Source organism: Globicephala melas, chromosome 3 (assembly GCF_963455315.2).
Source record: "Globicephala melas chromosome 3, mGloMel1.2, whole genome shotgun sequence".
Lineage (NCBI taxonomy): Eukaryota > Metazoa > Chordata > Mammalia > Artiodactyla > Delphinidae > Globicephala > Globicephala melas.
Window position 1 is genome coordinate 70,527,979 of NC_083316.1, and position 18,142 is coordinate 70,546,120.

Consider the following 18,142-nt stretch of genomic DNA (forward strand, 5'->3'; position numbering starts at 1 on the left):
TAATAAACTTGAGCGTCTTAACAAATTCAAAGTCTGGGTTTTAAAACTTGTCATAGCTGATTTCTGATATATTTATGTACATGAGGAAAAGGTAGATGATGAGTTATAATTATTAAATTTAGGATTTAAAACATTTTATTGTGGTTCATTTTTAAGCCTAAGAATGTTTTGGATTTTAAAAAGAGAAGACTATATATAACACAATATGTTTTAAATTTTTTTATACATGCTGTTGAGGTTTGCTTGGTTTGTTAAGGGGCTGATTTACATTCTAAATCCAGTCTGCAGATGCAGTCATAAAATAAATACTTGTTTCTCTATACCTCATGTACATGAAATATATAATTTGAGTCTGAAAAGAATCAAATAAACCAGATTAATATTTTGGGGGCAAAAACATGTTTACTAGTTTAACAAAGCCAAAATGTACCTAAGGTAAAGGTCAAAGACTACTTCATTCCCTGCTGAGCAAATGCTCAGGAAGCACATTTGTCTATGTTTCCTGTCATAACAGGAAGAGTGTAACTTCTTCCTTTCCACAATGGCTTCAGTTTTACCTCCTAACTCCAATATTTTCTCCCTCAGGGCCTTCCAAATCAATCCTTGCAAGACAGAAGGCAGGAGGCGGTCTCCGTTGTAGTTTCCAAACAGTTACATTTGTTGAAATGTTACTTAAATGTTAGTGATTTCTTAAGCTAAACTGTTCCAACTTAAAATTAAAAGTCAAATATCCAAACATTTAGATTGGTTCTCTTTTCCTATTAATGGTCCAACATATTTCAAAAGAAACACAAATACATATTCCATACTATGGAATTTCATTTACTTTAATTTAACTAACAATGTTGTCATTGTTTTGTTTTGTTTTGTTTCCAAACAAAGCCATTATTCTTGGCGGGGGCAGGAGTTCCAACTGTGTTCAGTAAGACTACGTTGGGATGTCAACATTAAAAATACTCTTACTAAGAAGGAGCTCATTTTAAGTGAATAAATTACAATGTTAAAGGAAGTCTAGACTGCAAAGTACATGGCTTTTGAAACAACCAGCAACATGTTCTTTAATCTACAGTTTGGAAGAAACCTCTTGGTTTATGCGGTCTATTTATAATGTTAATATTTTTAGTGTTGGTTTCTCAGTAATACAATGTCATACAAAGTTCGGGCATTTGCAAAGCAAAAGGGGATTTGTAGCACACAGAATGGTGTGTGTATGCACTTACAGGTGGAAGGTGCCATTCCGTGTCAACTTGCTACACAAAATGACTGAGACACAATAAATATAAGCATTGGAATATTTCTAAATTACAGTTAATTAAATGGAAATTATGTGAAATACACAAATTAGAACTGAAACAACAAAAAGTCTTGAAGCCCTCAAGTTCAAGGAGGAGCTTCTATCTTAAATCCAGTGACAGAATTCAAGAGGAGATAGTTATGCTTTTCCTTGTGAACATTTTGGCCTCTCTTGGACTTCCTACTAAAGGAAAGCTAATGAATAGTTTGATGGCAGTTGAGACAATACCTTTTTGGCAGTAAAGGAACAGATCTAGCTGTGTAAGTACAAAATGTCCCACACATGACTGGGATTGACATATATACACTAATATGCATAAAATAGATAACTAATGAGAACCTGCTGCATAGCACAGGGAACTCTACTCAGTGCTCTGTGGTGACCTAATTGGGAAGAAAATCCAAAAAAGAGGGGATATATGTATACATATGGCTGATTCACTGCCCTGTACAGCAGAAACTAACACAACATTGTAAAGCAACTATATGCCAATTAAAAAAAAGTCTCACACAACATGGGATGTACAGAAAGTATGCTGTGCACTATCTCTATGATTCAACTATAGAGTGGGGAAACCATTTCTGAATTGTTTTCAAATTGATAGGAACAGAAGAGAAAGGGATGGCTTGATGTCACAGCTGTTAAACATACATCTGAGTACTCTGGCTACTGCTTTCTTTGATTTGGAATCTCGCAAAAATACAGTTTGCCATTTTTCCCTTCTGGCTTTCTTTTTCAGTCTCTCACCAGTTAATTTCAACTCTCTAAAAAAAAAAATTTTCCCCTTGGTGATTTTAAGATTAACAAAAGAATGATTTAACTTATATGCACGGAGAACCTTTAAGTAGGCATGCACAGCATCAATATACCCTGCAATTCAGTTCTGAGATGCATTACTGTGTCCTAAAGTATTACTATGATACACCCTGCTTTTATTTATTTACTCATTTTATAAAATGAGTTTAATAAAAATTTTAATATGAGTATAGGGGAGGCAGTCAGCTGTAAAGAAATGATATTGAGGGAAAAGGAGTATAATGATCATTATCATGAGTTATTTGCAGGTTTACTTTGGATTTAGAGATTAAAAAACCCAACACTTTTGCACTGATTGAACTTTTTATTCACTTGACTTAAAGCAAGGTTCTAAATATCCACTGAATAACATGGATAACTATTCTACAGTATTTAAAGCATAATTTCCTCTCAAATAATGTGCATTTGCTCGATATGCATACAAGCAAGTGACAAGTTTGGACGTTCTCTTTGTGGAGATGACAAAATAAAACAGTGTGTCTGGATGGCTCTGTTCTTTAACTCATGGTTTAGAATTCATCAAAAACTTATTTTCTTGAAGCAATTTATTTGTATTTCTATATTATCCTCACATTTAAAGACTGAATCTATCTCAACTTCCACAAATTTTATATTCGGTTACTAGGTTGTAACTCTCAAGTTTAGAACTGTAATCAGTCCTTTTATTTATGGGTATTCTAGATACCACCTTGAAGGAATGTTACAGTAAAAATTCCATTGAAATTTTAGTTAAAATTCTAAGAAGAACGTAAAATAGAGGAAAACAGGGGAGAGTAAGGAGTAAAATCTGCTTCTTTTTAAAGAAGAGTCATTTGAGAAAATCAAGGCAACTCTTTATTTTTCAGTTTAGTTTAGAAAATATCAGATTTAGTTTAAAAACCTCAGTATGTAGAAACTGTCAGAGGCTGCATCTACACTGAACTATTTCTCCAGTTTTTTTTTTTTCTGAGCCCATTTAAAATAATTTATAAGTCATGTAAAGAAACTGAGATAAGGACATAAGAAAAGGGAAAAAGTTAGAAAATTTAACAGCTATGACTAATCCCCTTTAGTCATAAGGGGATTCTCCTTTGCTATTAACAAGAGAATGCTGCTAATTGTCTTTAATTTGTGCTCCAGTTACTGCACTGATAATTACACGATATTTTGTTTGCTGGCAAAAACTGTTAGTGTGCCAGGTCTGACAGAAGAAAAGAACTTAAGACATTTAATAAACTCCTTTCTTTAACTTACTATATTAGGCCATAACTGTGTTATTCGGCAAATATTTTTCTCTGGTAGTTATTCAAATATTTAAATGTCTTTTTATAATAAGTCACACAAATAAATTCGGGTTTGCCTCTCCTATCCTTTCAAAGTGGGAAAGCTGAAAATTTTAAATACAAACACACAAGAAAACAGATTTAGGTTAAGCATGCCTAATTTTCATATATCTTTCTTCTTGATTTAACAGATTTCTAAGTATATTCTGTTTGCAAAAAGAGTCATATGAGGACAAAACTCATTTAAAAATATGGCTGTTTCAGAAGCACAGTAACAACTGGTACCATATGAAGGAGGGTAAGATTATTGCCTAACTGATGAAGGTAACTCACAAGTAAGAACCAAAAATGCAGATGGAGAGATTGAAATTGTAGTGTGAGAATAAGCTGGAAGCTAGAAGTGATTAAAAATAGTGATAAGTAGTTCAAAATAATTTGGTCAGTAACATACATTTGAAAATAAGTCCCACAAGCATAGAAATTGGGAAACTACTTCTCCCCATCCTCGTCACAAGCTATAAATGTTCTGTGTGATTTTCCTTCCTGTCCACAAGCCATCCTCTGCCATCATCTGGCTCTTGCTCTGAAATGATTCTCTTGCCCCTTGTTAGCTTCCAAAGGCTCCTTTGTGCCCCAGCTCTACTCTGTTCCACTCTTCCTTCCATCTTCCTGATACCCTTTTAAGGTAACACCCTATTGAAATGAAGGTTTCAGGTACCATTCTTTACTGTGCTACACAGCACACGTGTTGTTCTGATAGAAATCACATTAACTGTAATAGCTAATGGTGAGTCTTAACAGGAATAGCTGACAGGTAAAGTTATGGAGCATTTATTATATGTTAGGTGCCTTACATTTATCCCCCAATCTAATCATCTCAATGACCCAATAAAGGGGGTACTATTTTTTTTTTTTTTGGTACTATTTTTTAATCTCACCTCTACTGATGAGGGAAAACTCAGAGGGGTTAAGTCACTTGCTGGAGGGTCACACAGCTAGCAGGTGGCAGAACTAGGGCCAGAACAAGGTTTGTGTGTCTCTAAAAACCATGTTCTTCACCATGGTATTACACTGGATGCAGTATGATGTAACTGGGGAAAGCAATGACACACAACCATGCTCTTAGCCATTATATTATACAGAACGCAGAGTGACGCGATTGAGAAAAGCTTGTTTTGTTTTTGAATCTGAAAGATTTGGGCTTATGTCTTGGCCACCTCCTAGTATTAACTATCTGACTTCAAAGCTCTGTGTGATCTGGGCCCTCCCTAGCATCTAAACCTTTTCTCTCATCTCTCTAAAGTTATACACACCAGGCTCAAGCTCCATAGGCTTTCCTTAGACTCCTTAGCAAGCTCTTTACTTTCTCAGAAGCTTCGCAAACACTGTTCCCTCTGGAGTGTTGTCACCTGCCTAACTCTGAATCATCTTTTAGCTCCCATCTTTCAGCATTTCCTCAGGGAGGCCTTTCTCTCACCCGCAATCTAAATAAGGCACCTCCTGTTATTCCTTCATAGCATTTGGAGAGCTGCATTCATAGCACATGTGAACAGAATTTTTGTTATATATTTGCATATTTCATGTCTGGTTCCTCCCACCAGGCCAGGGGTCCACCAACTACGGCCCACAGGCCAATCATTCCTGCCCCCTGTTTTTGCCAGTAAAGTTTTATTCAAACACAGACACATTCATTTGTATACACATTGTCCTTTGCTGCTTTCACTAAGAGGGCAGAGACGAGTAGTTGAGACAGAGACTGCATGGCTCACAAGGCCAAAAGTATTTGCTATCTGGCCCTTTACAGAAACAGTTGGCTGACTTCTGTGGCAGACAATAAGCTGAATGAGATTCTTCTTGCTTACTGCTGAATACTTCATGTTGGGCACATTGCAAACAAGTGATATTTGTTGATTTAATAAATAAATGAGTTATTCAGCTGTAAATGGAATTACTAAAGATTAAATGGAGTAATATATATGTAGTTCTTGGAACACGTAGCTTCTTTTAAGTTATCTGAAAATTTCCGTAAGACAAATTGACAATTCATGATTTTATTTATTTTTACATACTAGCTTAAGAAATCTACCTCGTTTAGCTTAGAGATTGAGAAATAAGTAGTTTTCATAAACTTGGAGACTCTGGAAAATTTAAAAAAAAAAAACAAAACTAGCTGTTACTTTTTTTCCTCCCCTAAACTATTTTATGTATACAATTGGAGTTTCTGATTTTTAGCTGTTGCTACTGCCATAATGAAAAATAAAGGGCAAAATTCAATTTAAACAGTCAGCCACTCTGTTTTACCACAGTTTTATTTCTCAATGATATACAACTTATCGCATCAGCTCTGTAATATTTCATTTCACACTTTAAGTCAGTATTTCTTATTCTGTAAAAACACACCCTGTGCTCTGTATAGCCAAATAAACACTTGCAATGGCAGGGCAGGCTTTTACCGCTTTTGAGAAAAGATGACAGTGAGCTATCGTGTGAGGTTCTGTTAGGGAGTCTACAGCGGGGAAGCTTCAAAAAGGGCAAAGCAGTTAATGTTTCTCTTTTCAACATGTGAACACATACTTTAAAGGGAGCCTAGGTTAGGGGTGTCTCCTCACTTTGTATGACATGCTGTTGCAGATTTGCTGGTGCTGGTTATCAGAAGTGACCTACATCTTTTTTTTTTTTTTTGCGGTATGCGGGCCTCTCACTGTTGTGGCCTTTCCCATTGCGGAGCACAGGCTCCAGACGCTCAGGCTCAGCAGCCATGGCTCACGGACCCAGCCGCTCCATGGCATGTGGGATCTTCCGGGACTGGGGCACGAACCTGTGTCCCCTGCATCGGCAGGCAGACTCTCAACCACTGCGCCACCAGGGAAGCCCATGACCTACATCTTTTAGGCTCTCTCCCAAATGGCTCTTATGATCACTCTTACAGTAGAAGAGAGGCACGCATGACAAATATTTATAAGTAAGATGGCTGTTTAAGTTTGTCAATGGCCATGTAAAATAATCACTGAAATATATATTAAAACATGGAAGGCTTCAATTTTACCAATTCCATTTAAGAGTGTTGAATTAAAGGGCCAACTGAACCTAAAGACGAAGAAAAGACTACACAGATCCTAAATTCTATGGAATAAAACCAAGGAATTCATCTTCAGGATTAAAAAAAGTAAGAGTGACTAAGCTGAATTTAAATAAGTTTTCTTCTCTTAAAGTTATCATGACTTCTAACATGGGTGAGAGTAACAGCAATTGTAGGCGCAACTATATTTAAATTACGAAAAAACGTTCAATTGTTAGCTCAAAAGCATAGTGTTAACGTTCTTGCATGCCTGTGTAAGTTTTATATTCCTTTATAAAGCATAATGAAAGCTCATGAATTCAACCGCAAAAACTTTCTTTTGTCCTTGTAAGCAAAAGGAAGATACAATAAATTTCATGAACCCCCAAATTAACTGGCATTATTCATGAAGTGTAGATGCTAATTCATATAAAGTTTTGACTGCACCCCAAACAGGTGCTAGTCCAAACAGTAAGATCTAAATAGTCAGTGGTATATGATGTTCAATATTTCAGTTTTAAAATTTCAACCTATAAATCAATTAAAAAATACTGTGGTTTTATATTGACAGAATGATTGCTTTTTGGCTTGACCTGTAGCAATACACAATATGTAGGAAAACACTGAAGGAATCCATCGTAAATCTTAGCATTGTTCATCCTTTAGCTCAATTTTCAGCCAAACATAGTTCAAGTCATATGTACCTTAAGTGTAATAATTTAAAGGAGTATAAATCTGAAAATCTAAAAAGTTTCTTTACCTCTTAATGGCATACTGGCTTTGATGGCATAAATAACAACTTCTATTCGTTATAATTTACACATGTAGCAATAAAAAGTTTTAAAGCACGAATCAGTTCTAGTCTCACTAGAAGGGCCAAGAAGCTAGAAAGGCACAGTAGGGCAGAAAGAGTGTTGGGGGAAATTACAGTCCGGTGGGGCGTCTCTGAGGCTGTCCTCTTAGCTTTCCTCAGCGTAAATGAGCAACAGCCAAAACGCTCTCCTCCCCCGTGGTCAAGGAGTGTCTGTTCTGTAGGTTCCATTATCCATTTGCAATGGTTGGGATCTGGCAGTACTGTAATATCTCTCAGGAACCATTATTTGCTATTTAACATCAGGTTAAACATTTGTTATTTAACCATTAACATTTGCTATTTAACCATTATTTAACATTAGGATGCATACAGACCACCCGGCTATTCTTACTTCCCCTAACTAAATCCACTCTCCCCAAGGGTGAAGGAAAATAGAGTCAAATCACAGATATTCATAATATACAAGTCTTCACTGAAGAGAGCATTTGCATGTATAAAGTCTTTAGAATAGATTAATTGTATCATACAGATATCACTGGAGTTCTAGAAAAAAATGATAACATGTGCCTCTAGGTTTATAAAATTCAGGCTTTAAAGAAAATGCTATGAGTTAACTGATAGTTCTCGCTTCTGTGTTTGAAGAGACTAATATTTCGTTGTCAGCACAATGTTAAACGTTTTGGATGTATTTCAAAGTCTCTTTTACTGTGAATAGACTGGAAGCCATTTTGATACAGGATATTTAGTCTATATTATAAACCTCTAAATGGATGACCACAAAAGGCCTCGTTCCCATGAATATAAGAATATCTTTGCTTGATGATGCATGCAGTGGAGCAATATTATGCTTATTAACTCTTAATTATTAAGCTATTCATGTTACGCAAACGCAGTTCCATTTAAAATTCATGCTGAAGTAAAAAGTGAATAATCATCAACGTGTAAAGTATATTTCTTACAGAGTGATTTTTTTTTTCCCTTTACTATCAGCACTTAAACTGACCACACTTAATTCACTAAAACTTCTCTTAATGGATGTTTATAAGCTCAAAATGTTTTCAGTACACTTAACATATCTGGGGGGGAGTGTAATAAATGGCCCATGTAAGTAACAACACACACAGAAGTTTACCCCACTCACCTGTCTGTTACGTTCATCCATAATCCTCGTAATCTGAATCTTTTTTCTCCCCATAGTCCCCGTTTTTCTTCTCTCTCTCGTCCCTGAAATTATGTATTTTTTCCTTCCTTTTCTTTCTCTTTCCTGTTTCCTCCAAACAAATCTCCTTCTTCAGCACTTGCACTGCTCAGTTCCCAAATTCCTGCATTCGTTCCTGCTGAACAAAAAATAAAAATTAAGCACCACTTTCATATTCTAATTTTCTAAAAATAAAACTCTATGGAACTAATCAAATTAAATGAATGAAAATAAGCATCTGTTAAAAGTACATGGTATATCACATGTAGCAGCATATCAAGTAGGAATGGTTTGTTCTTATGATTAAAATAATCTTGTAAGTAATTTAACAAGTCATTTAAATGATGAAAACTATGCTTTAAAGCCCAACACTTGAAATGTATCTTTTGCAAAGAGTTTCTTACTATTTTTTTAATGAAACTAGGTGACTATTTTCACCCTTCTGTTATGAAAAATTACCTAAATCAGAGAGTTAATGAACCTTTATGTACCTGTGTATGCTAAGTAGGGCAGCTAATTCATTTCTGAAGGGAAAACAATCTCGTGTTTTGACAGCAGAGGTGATAACGTCCCTCGTTATGCAAATAGGATGGACTATCATGAAAGTGCTATTTGATATATGTAAATGTCAACGAATTTAAATCTAAATCCTTTAATCTTATTTTTTAAAAGTCACTGCTATGAGAACACTGTAAAAATAATGTGGGATATTTAATCTTACATAACAAGCAGCTATCAGCAGTGAAATCTTTTCCTTTTGAAAGCCCTTAAGCTATATCTTGAATACAAGAATCAAAAAAGATAATCATTCATAGAAAAGAAAGAAATGGTATGAAAATTAGAGTATTATTCCATTTATGACTATATTTCTTATAAGCCATCAGTTCCTTAAATTTAAATATTTTAAAAAGACACATCATATCTCTTTGGGGAGCAAGATATAAAATTATAGAAGCTTGCCATATACTGGATATCTTTAGGCCATGAATTAAAATGAAAGAAGTGATCATCAACAATGTAAGATAAACCCAGAGAATCCAGTGTATTAAAAGTATGTATCTTTCTTTGTTTTAAATTATATCTGAAAATATTTGAATGAAAGTGAATTGCTGTGAAATGTGGAAGTTAACAAAAAGGCATTCCACAGTGGCTTCTTCATTTGCAAGCAATAGCTTCAATTATTCTATCCCGTCTTATGTCAAAGAATGCAACTACTTCACACATTGCTCAGAATTTCCCTGTTTACTTTAGTTGGTGTCTGACAACCGACCTGATAAATTCCCACATGTATTATGTAATACTAAGCCATTGTCCTGGCTATTTAATAGATTATTTGGCTCCAATTCAAAGTTATTGGAACAGGAATTGGAACTGTTACACATTTGGTCTGATCACATCGGCTGTCTTTTGATTTCTTTAACTTAATTTCTAAATTCTTTATCACCTTGAGTAAATTTTTTAAATTTAAGTTTTCTGTGATTATCTAATTGCAGAAGCTATTATGATATAATTAGTTCTGGTGGATTACGTGCTGCTTAAATACTAAGACCATCCATTCTCTTTTGCCCAGTGCCTTCTATTAAACTGTAGCTCACTTCTGCCTCTGAGAATATATGTATGTTGAGTAGTATCACGACCACACAGTGCTCATCAAAACTATTACTCCAGCGGCAATTTTAAATGTTGGAAGTAGTTCAGAGTTTTAGAGTTATATAAATAACACACATTTGACAAATAGACAGGAAAAAATTAGCTGTAAGATATATTAAAAAAATCACATTAAAATATGAAAAATGCACAAAGCACAACTGCATATTCACTGTTGTCAAACACGGTCCATCTACCTATTTTTAGTGACGGTCTTAAATATCACTCAACTGGACAACTTTCCAGTGTTTCCTATAGTCTTACCTTAGAAGCAAGCAGCAAGATAGAATGGTATTTCCCATGCATGTGCAAGAACCCAAAGAGACAAACAGGCTTCCTCGATCACAGAAAAGCCAACCCATGAATCCACAGCAAATGCATATGGGACAATTTCCTTTCTTTCATTGAGCTGAGGCCGTGGCACTATCGGCTTACAGGACTATGCCTGCCTAAGCGCTTACTCACTTTAAGGTGGAAGGTCAGGGTGAACAGATTAGAGTGTGGAAGAGGCGGGGAAGAAGAAAACTTCTGCGGATCCTGATTTCAAAATACAACTAACCAAACGAGTAGAGAAACATCCCTGGAGAAAAGTCTCCTTGGAAAGACAGAGTTCTTGATGAATCAAACTTAGAAGAGTTCCTCCATCTCACCACCCCATATTTCACAACTTTGAAACGAGGGACGCGTCTTAAAAAGAGCAGAGCAAGGATTTTCTTTTTTAATTCTTAAAACATTACGGGAAGTATTTTGCCAGAAAGAACTGATACGTGTCAATATGTATATATATAAAATAATCGATTCAAGATGACATTTTGAAATATGTAAGGTAATGTAGAGAGATGTAAGTTTAAATTCCAATAAAATTAAAACATTTTCTTATTTCCCATAAAAATGAATATTTCTTGAAGTGTGCTGCCTTTTGAACATTTCTGAAATGCAAAATTTGATATGATTAAGTACATATGCAGAGTAAGATATGGTGAGGATGAGACTGTTTGCATGAAGTAAAACGTGCCTTAGAACATTCTGCTTAGAACGTTAGATTATGGGTCAGCAGGTTTCAAGGCTGTCAGTAAAAATTCAGAGTTAGGAAGGTCAACAACAGCTCAGTAGCTGTTTTCTTAGCATAACTATTTTTCTAACCTGATTTTTATGCAAAAATTATATTGTAAGGTTGGTTTCAAGTATTAATTTGTAGGAGGCCTAGAGGGGCTGAAAAGAGATTATATAACTTCAGTAATCTGAAAAATTGTTTTGTATGTATATGAAGAAAAGAATATAATAGCTAAACTGCACATAGTAGAATTTGAGTTACCCTGAGAACTTTCATGTATGTACAATCAACCATAAGCTTAAAGTAATTCCAGCAGCCTTACCGCTACTTCTTTCCACATGAAAGAAGAATTCTTGGAAAATGACAGAGTTACAGAGAAACAATCAGTAATTTAAAAAAAAAGAAAAGAAAAACAAATACTCTACCATAGTTACACTCTATAGAGCTACAGTCTTCTGCGTTTTTTCTTTTTGCCAACCTAAATAGAAGAAAAATAAAATCATGCTGCTTACTAAAAAGGGGAACTTCATTATGGGAGGCTTCTGTTCACTTTGAGTTTGGCATAAGCAGACAGACGAAGGCAAAGTGGTTTGAGACCCAAGCAGAGAAGAATTTCTTGTGGACAGACGCTAAAGATCCTTCTCCCACCCTGGCTCTCTCATTTACAAACAAGTTCCCTGAGTGACACACACCTCCCTCCCTTCCCCCTCTCCTCCCCTCACTCCCTCCCTCCCACAAATCCCTCCCAGTAACACAGAAGAATCTTGACAGAATGGCAGGAAACACGCACAGACTGGTCAGGGAAGGATATGATGTCAGCAACCACGAACAATAAAAGGTGTAAAGGTGCTTCCTTCCCTAAACTGTTCCAGAAGTGTAAAATGGGAACCAAAACTCTTCACTTCCTTCTCTGAGCAGAACTGTCTGAGTGTGCTGGGCTGCTCACCCCACACAGAGAGGCCTTTGAGAGGTTCAGATAAGGGACAAGGAGAAAAATCCAGACACGGGGACAACATTTCTAACTCCTATTTTTAAAACACCTGAGAAAAAAATCCATTTCAGCTCTGGGTTAGTATTTTATATGACTGCTTTAAGAAATAAAAATAAGAAAACAAACAAGTTCATTTTGGTGAAGTAGGAGATACACTGCAATTACCATTTACCATACCTCACCCAAATCATCTGACACAGCTAATGCAGCCATATAATCTTAATTTACTCCCTCGAGGCAAATGAAGGATTCTATACAGCAAAGAGCCAGATGGATACTTTGGTTTTGGGTAAAAAACAGAATCATGAAAACCGTTAAAAAAAATCAATGTTTGTTGGGAAAATACATGGATTACTTCTTTGCCCCCATAATTAAAAAAAAAAAGATATACTGGGTGGTGGTGAGGCAGGGGGGCAAGAGATTCCTATGTTATTGAAGTTTTCAGAGTTCGTAAAAAAATTCAGACTAAGAACCAAAGTAACTAACATAAACTTTCAGTATACAGTGAAACTATTTATTTTAGTCTCATCACTATTAGTTTCTTTCTAACATGGAAATGGCAGTCTACCATAAGATTTCTGTAGGAAGAAAACCACATATCAAGTGAATCTGAGTCATCTTCAGATTTCAATCATCTTCCCACAACACTTTGATTTAGAAATTAAACATAACCTTCAGTTTTGTGTTTTGATCTTAGAGTGAGACTGCCATGCCACATTGAAAGATGTGGGAAGAAATTAATTCTCTGCTGCTAAACTTATCTGTGCAAAGCATGTATTTTGCTACAATAAGCACCGTGCAGTCACTTAAATAAAAACAGCCTATGAATAATGACAAAACATTAAAATATGTGATGTCAGTTTGCAATGAAGAATTCTGGTTTTCTTTTACTCATATTAGCAAATAACTTTTTCACTGACTCACATTTTCACTACCATTAGCATCTTCATAAAATGTTTTGTAAAAACTCCAAGCTGAAAAGCAAGCATGCTATATCACACAAGAAATTATATGGTTAAATAAATACAAGCTGGATACTTAGCAAGGGACAAAAATGATCATAAGCCCAGTTGCTGCAAGCCTGGTATTACTAATTCAAACAATTAAATGATTCATTATTAGTTTAAGTGGAAAACTTTGCTCATTATGGTGCATCTAGATACATTTAACTTTCTACTTTATGATATGTTTGAAAGACACATGAGGCATGTAATTATATTTTGGTTAAAAGGAACAAGTAGATCTCTTAATTTTTTTCTCTTAAGAAGTATTCTGAACTTCAAAAGATATAATAATTATTAATCTTACTGTTATTCAACTATGTGATGTCTTATGAGTTAGGGAATATTTCTTTGGTCCTGAAAGTCACTTCACTTCTCTCTAAGCTTGCCATGTATTATACAGAATGTTATACTACCCTAGCTATGAATGCAAGCTGAATTTGTCCTAAAGACACATAGCTAAGACATCCTCTTAAGGGTAATAAAATTACCCATTCTTCCCCACTGGATTTCATTATCATGAATATAAACAAAGTTATTTTCTCAATTTATTCCAAGTTAATATGATGAATTTTTTTTTTTGCGGTACGCGGGCCTCTCACTGTTGTGGCCTCTCCCGTCGCGGAGCACAGGCTCAGTGGCCATGGCTCACGGGCCCAGCCGCTCCGTGGCATGTGGGATCCTCCCGGACCGGGGCACGAACCCGCGTCCCCTGCATCGGCAGGCGGACCCCCAACCACTGCGCCACCAGGGAAGCCCAGTACGATGAATTTTGAGTCATCTTCAGAACAGTAACATAATGTCAACTGTCTTTCAGTTCCCCACACCTGCCAGGCTCCTTCCTGCCACAGCGCACATGCAATTCCTGCGGCCTGGAGCGCTCTGCCTTCCCCTCCGTGCCTCCTTAACCTCTTCCCTTCCTTTCTGTCTCAGCACATTTCATCTCTCCAGGAAGCACTTCGCGCTCTCCTGATCACATCAAATTCCCCTATAAGGACTCATAGCACCATGTCCTCCTTTGTAGCACTTGTCACAACTGAAATTGCCTGTCTGCCATCTTCCTCAACATCTGTGGGCCAAGTCTGTTTTATCTGACTTTTGCGGTTTCAGTTTCTACCCTAGTGCCAGGCATATAGTAGGAGTTAATAACTATGAGTTGATTAATGAATTAATTCATTAAGATTTTTATCTCTCAGGTGAATATTTTCTTCAGTCACTATTTTTAATGACTATTAAGAACATTTTCATTTATACAGAAGCAGACTGATAACCTCACTTAATCTTTCATTATATTTATATAGCCTCTCATATATGGAATAAGAATAATTTATACTGAGAAGTGGAAGTTGAATGGATTTTGGAGTCAGAAAAGCTCAGGGTATGAACTCTAACTTGGTACTTAGAAGCTGAGTGACTAAAGACTAATGACTTAATCACTTGGAACCACTCTTCCCTTGCCTTACAAAAAGTTGGGAATGTACTTCTTCATCTGCAGGATGGTTGTAATCATTAAATGTGGTACTATAGGTGAAGACTAGGTGCATAGTAGGACTGGGAACATGGCTTACTACTTGCAAGATTGCTTCAGTTTTGAGGCATAAACTGAAAGTCATACACAATAAGGTTATCAAGTGAACCATAGTCTTTACATATACCACGAAGACCTTACTTTGCAGAGATGATGATGGGCAACTTCTAAAGGTAATACCTCATTTATCCATTAACAATAATCATTATATGAAGAGAAACTTACAGTGTTATAAAAGTTAAGAAGTTCCTCATAAGTATCAGTCATGGAAGAGCTTCAGGCTGCAAAAGTAGAAATAACTAGGGAAATACATCAATTTTCCCAATGACCACGGCTGCTGAAAACTCTACATTAATGTTTCTAGTCCTACTTTAATATCTTTCCCCAAGGACAAAAGGAGATGAAATGTATGTCAGAAATATAATAAGGCTAAAAAGGAACTCGTTTTGAAAACCCCTGCAATTAATTTAATAAGTGGGCCTAACCTGCCATTATCACTGATATAAATCATTTTATTTACACAATTCTAGAATTTAGGAGACACTTACCTTTAAACAACTGTATTGCATTATAAACAATTTAATAAACACAAGGGAAGCACAGCTTCCCAGTCATTATCACCTGCGGTATATTTTGCCTTGGACTCTTTTTTCACACTGGAGCTTAAACGGCATTCTCCAACCCCCATGCTAAAATAAACTCCAAACAGTCTAAATATGTCAAAAGCCTTGTGCTATCCAACCACACCACAGTTTTTAGTCTTTCTACATCATATTGAGTAATTAAGTCAGGGTTCTAGCAAGTCTTTGTTTTCCTAATTTTTCACCATGTTTTCTTCCAAAGGCCACTTCGCGATGTGGCAGGGTCACCACAAGGTAAATCCGCAGCGTCCTCATCACAAAGCATGAGCTACTAAGCATCACAGAGTGTGTTCTGTTCCCCAGCTGTAATTTTTCCAAAAGCAAATGCAGCTGGATTTTTTGTTGCTGTTATTGAACAAAGCAAGTTAAGCACTACACAACACCAATATCAGTGAAACAAAACTGTCAGCCTTCAACGCAAGCTAGGCTTGAAATGGGAGATGTTGCTATTATAAATTTTCATCTTGGGCTTCCCTGGTGGTGCAGTGGTTGAGAGTCCGCCTGCCTATGCAGGGGACGCGGGTTCGTGCCCCGGTCCTGGAGGATCCCACATACACATACTGCGGAGCGGCTAGGCCCATGAGCCATGGCTGCTGAGCCTGAGCGTCCGGAGCCTGTGCTCCACAGCGGGAGAGGCCACAACGGTGAGAGGCCCGCATACCACAAAAAAAAAAATAAAAAAAATTTTCATCTTATGACAAAAATCTGAATTCCCAGGCATCTAATGATCCTGTCAGAAAAATCTTACATTATTTTCTTAATCTTTAATATATCATATTTCATTATTAAAATGTAAATATTCTACACATTTTTCCTCAAAAGCCTGAGTGTATGAGACACAGTCTTCAGCCTTACTAATACATTTGTGTGTCTGTATGTGTTTGTACAGAGGTAATATTTTCCTATAAAACTGCAGAAAAGGGAAGAAACATATTTTAGTCTTTCATAATATGTGGGTAAAATGAGTACATTTTAAGATATCTGAGTAGTCCTGAGTATTATCACTAGTAAATAATCCCAGTATTATTAGGATTGTGATATGAATGGTTAAAAGGACATTCTAAGTAAAGGCTAAGTAATAAAATAATACTCTGTATTCAAACATTACATTAATGATTGAAAATTATGTCCTTGAAAATAATTTGCCTCTGTTGTTATTTACCTTACCAATTTATGTAACATTTAAGGATGACCTTGAAATGAGAAGAAATACTATTGTCCTCCTGCCAATGTTTTTGTTCTACATTAAGAAGAATATGCTTGATAAATCATCTGCTATTTACATTCACTGAATGTCATTTACTTTTGTCTCTAGCTAAGCTTTAGAAATTTAAAACGTTTATATAAAAACCTTCTATGATAATTTATATAATAGTCAAAATGCCAGTCATACCTCAAATCGAAAAAAAGATATTTGATATTACTATTATATGTGGCTCGGAACCCAGTGATTCATCAATTTTTCGATTTCTCTTCATCTCCTTTACAGCATCCTAATCAACCTAATTAAGGCTTTGTTCATCTGAAACCTCTGATGACAATTTGTTTAACTCTATCCCACTGTGGTCTTCTTATAAGGAGAATTACATCTGATCTTCTGACAGCAATCATTAAATGATCCCAACTGGCCCCAATTAAGCCACATGGCTCACGGCTTCCATGTAGTCAAGTGCCAAGTTCTCTGTTTCATTTACACATCATTCTTGGTTTATTTTCTTAAAGCCAATTAAGTATATGTGTCTTATCAAGTGGAACTAAATTTCCTTGTGTCCACTAGCTCAAGACAGGGCACCGCCTGACTCCACAGTCACACTGAAGATCATGCAGGACCCCTGAAGCCTTTCTCCCTAGCAGTAGTGCTATGAATGGAAAAAAAAAACAACAACTTTACTTACTCAGGATGAAATTCATGCACATGTACCTCCTGAAAACAATACACATGTTTAAACAGTTCTGGCTGACATAAATCAATAACAACTTTTCATTTGGCTTATTTACAAGGATCTTTTAATAGAGTAGTACCTGCATTTAGTTGAGTTTAATATTCCTTTTTTTTTGAACATTTGAAATGATCTCTTTAAGACCCTCTAAAACAGCAGTACCAAAGTAAGACTTCCGAAGTTAACCTTTCTTACCCTTAATTTCTGCTCTAATTTTTTCACGTATACTCAATTGTAAGTTCTATAATGATGTTCCCAGGCCTTCCTATGTGCGCAGGTAGCCTCAGGATTTAGAGCTCATTGATTGTGTGCTACTCCAGGGAAATGGCTGATTAAAAACAGCCTCTTGAGGAGACGCTCCTATTCACATCTGGCTCATCTTATTCTAAACTCTTAATACCTGTATGGAAATATGACCCCTAGCTTTGGCTTTGGAGAACCTCAGTTCACAGATCCTTTACCTTAGGTGGCAAGGCAGAAACACAGTGAAATTAATCTCAATATGACTGGTGTTTGAAACAGTTTCTGAAGACCTTAATCACTGCCCTGACTACTTTCCTGTGAATATAAACAAATGCACTGTATTTTTATACCTAGTCTAACAATAGCTATCACTGATCATCTGCTGGTGTCTGATGCAGGCTATCTGTCACAGTTCTCAGAGTAGAAGAATTAGAACATATCTGTTCATCCTAATCATACATTAAAAACTGACATTAGGATAGATGATTGGATGGATGTTACGCATCTTATAGGACATTAACCTTGATGGAACATGTAATTCCTTTTATCATTTGACCAACAGATGGAACTACAAAGAAAAAAGAAAATACAATGGAATCTTTAGCATACTGATGTTTGGCAACACCTGGAAAAAAAGAGTATGTGCATTTTCTTT

The 18,142-nt window shown here is 36.1% G+C and overlaps 1 protein-coding gene across 9 annotated transcripts in view; it reads right to left on the reverse strand.

Annotated features, from left to right (window-relative positions):
* MEF2C (myocyte enhancer factor 2C) overlaps nucleotides 1–18,142 on the reverse strand; it is a 152,878-nt gene that overhangs the window by 86,178 nt on the left and 48,558 nt on the right. For 7 of the 9 annotated variants that reach the window (XM_060295997.1, XM_060295996.1, XM_060295999.2 and 4 more), the window contains exon 2: nucleotides 8,386–8,581. In XM_060295997.1, the coding sequence (XP_060151980.1) occupies nucleotides 8,386–8,439 (54 nt within the window). In that variant the 5' untranslated portion in view covers nucleotides 8,440–8,581. Of the gene's footprint in view, nucleotides 1–8,385; nucleotides 8,582–11,655; nucleotides 11,796–18,142 lie in introns of those variants that run through there. The other 2 variants (XM_060295998.2, XM_060295995.2) reach the window with 2 other exon arrangements.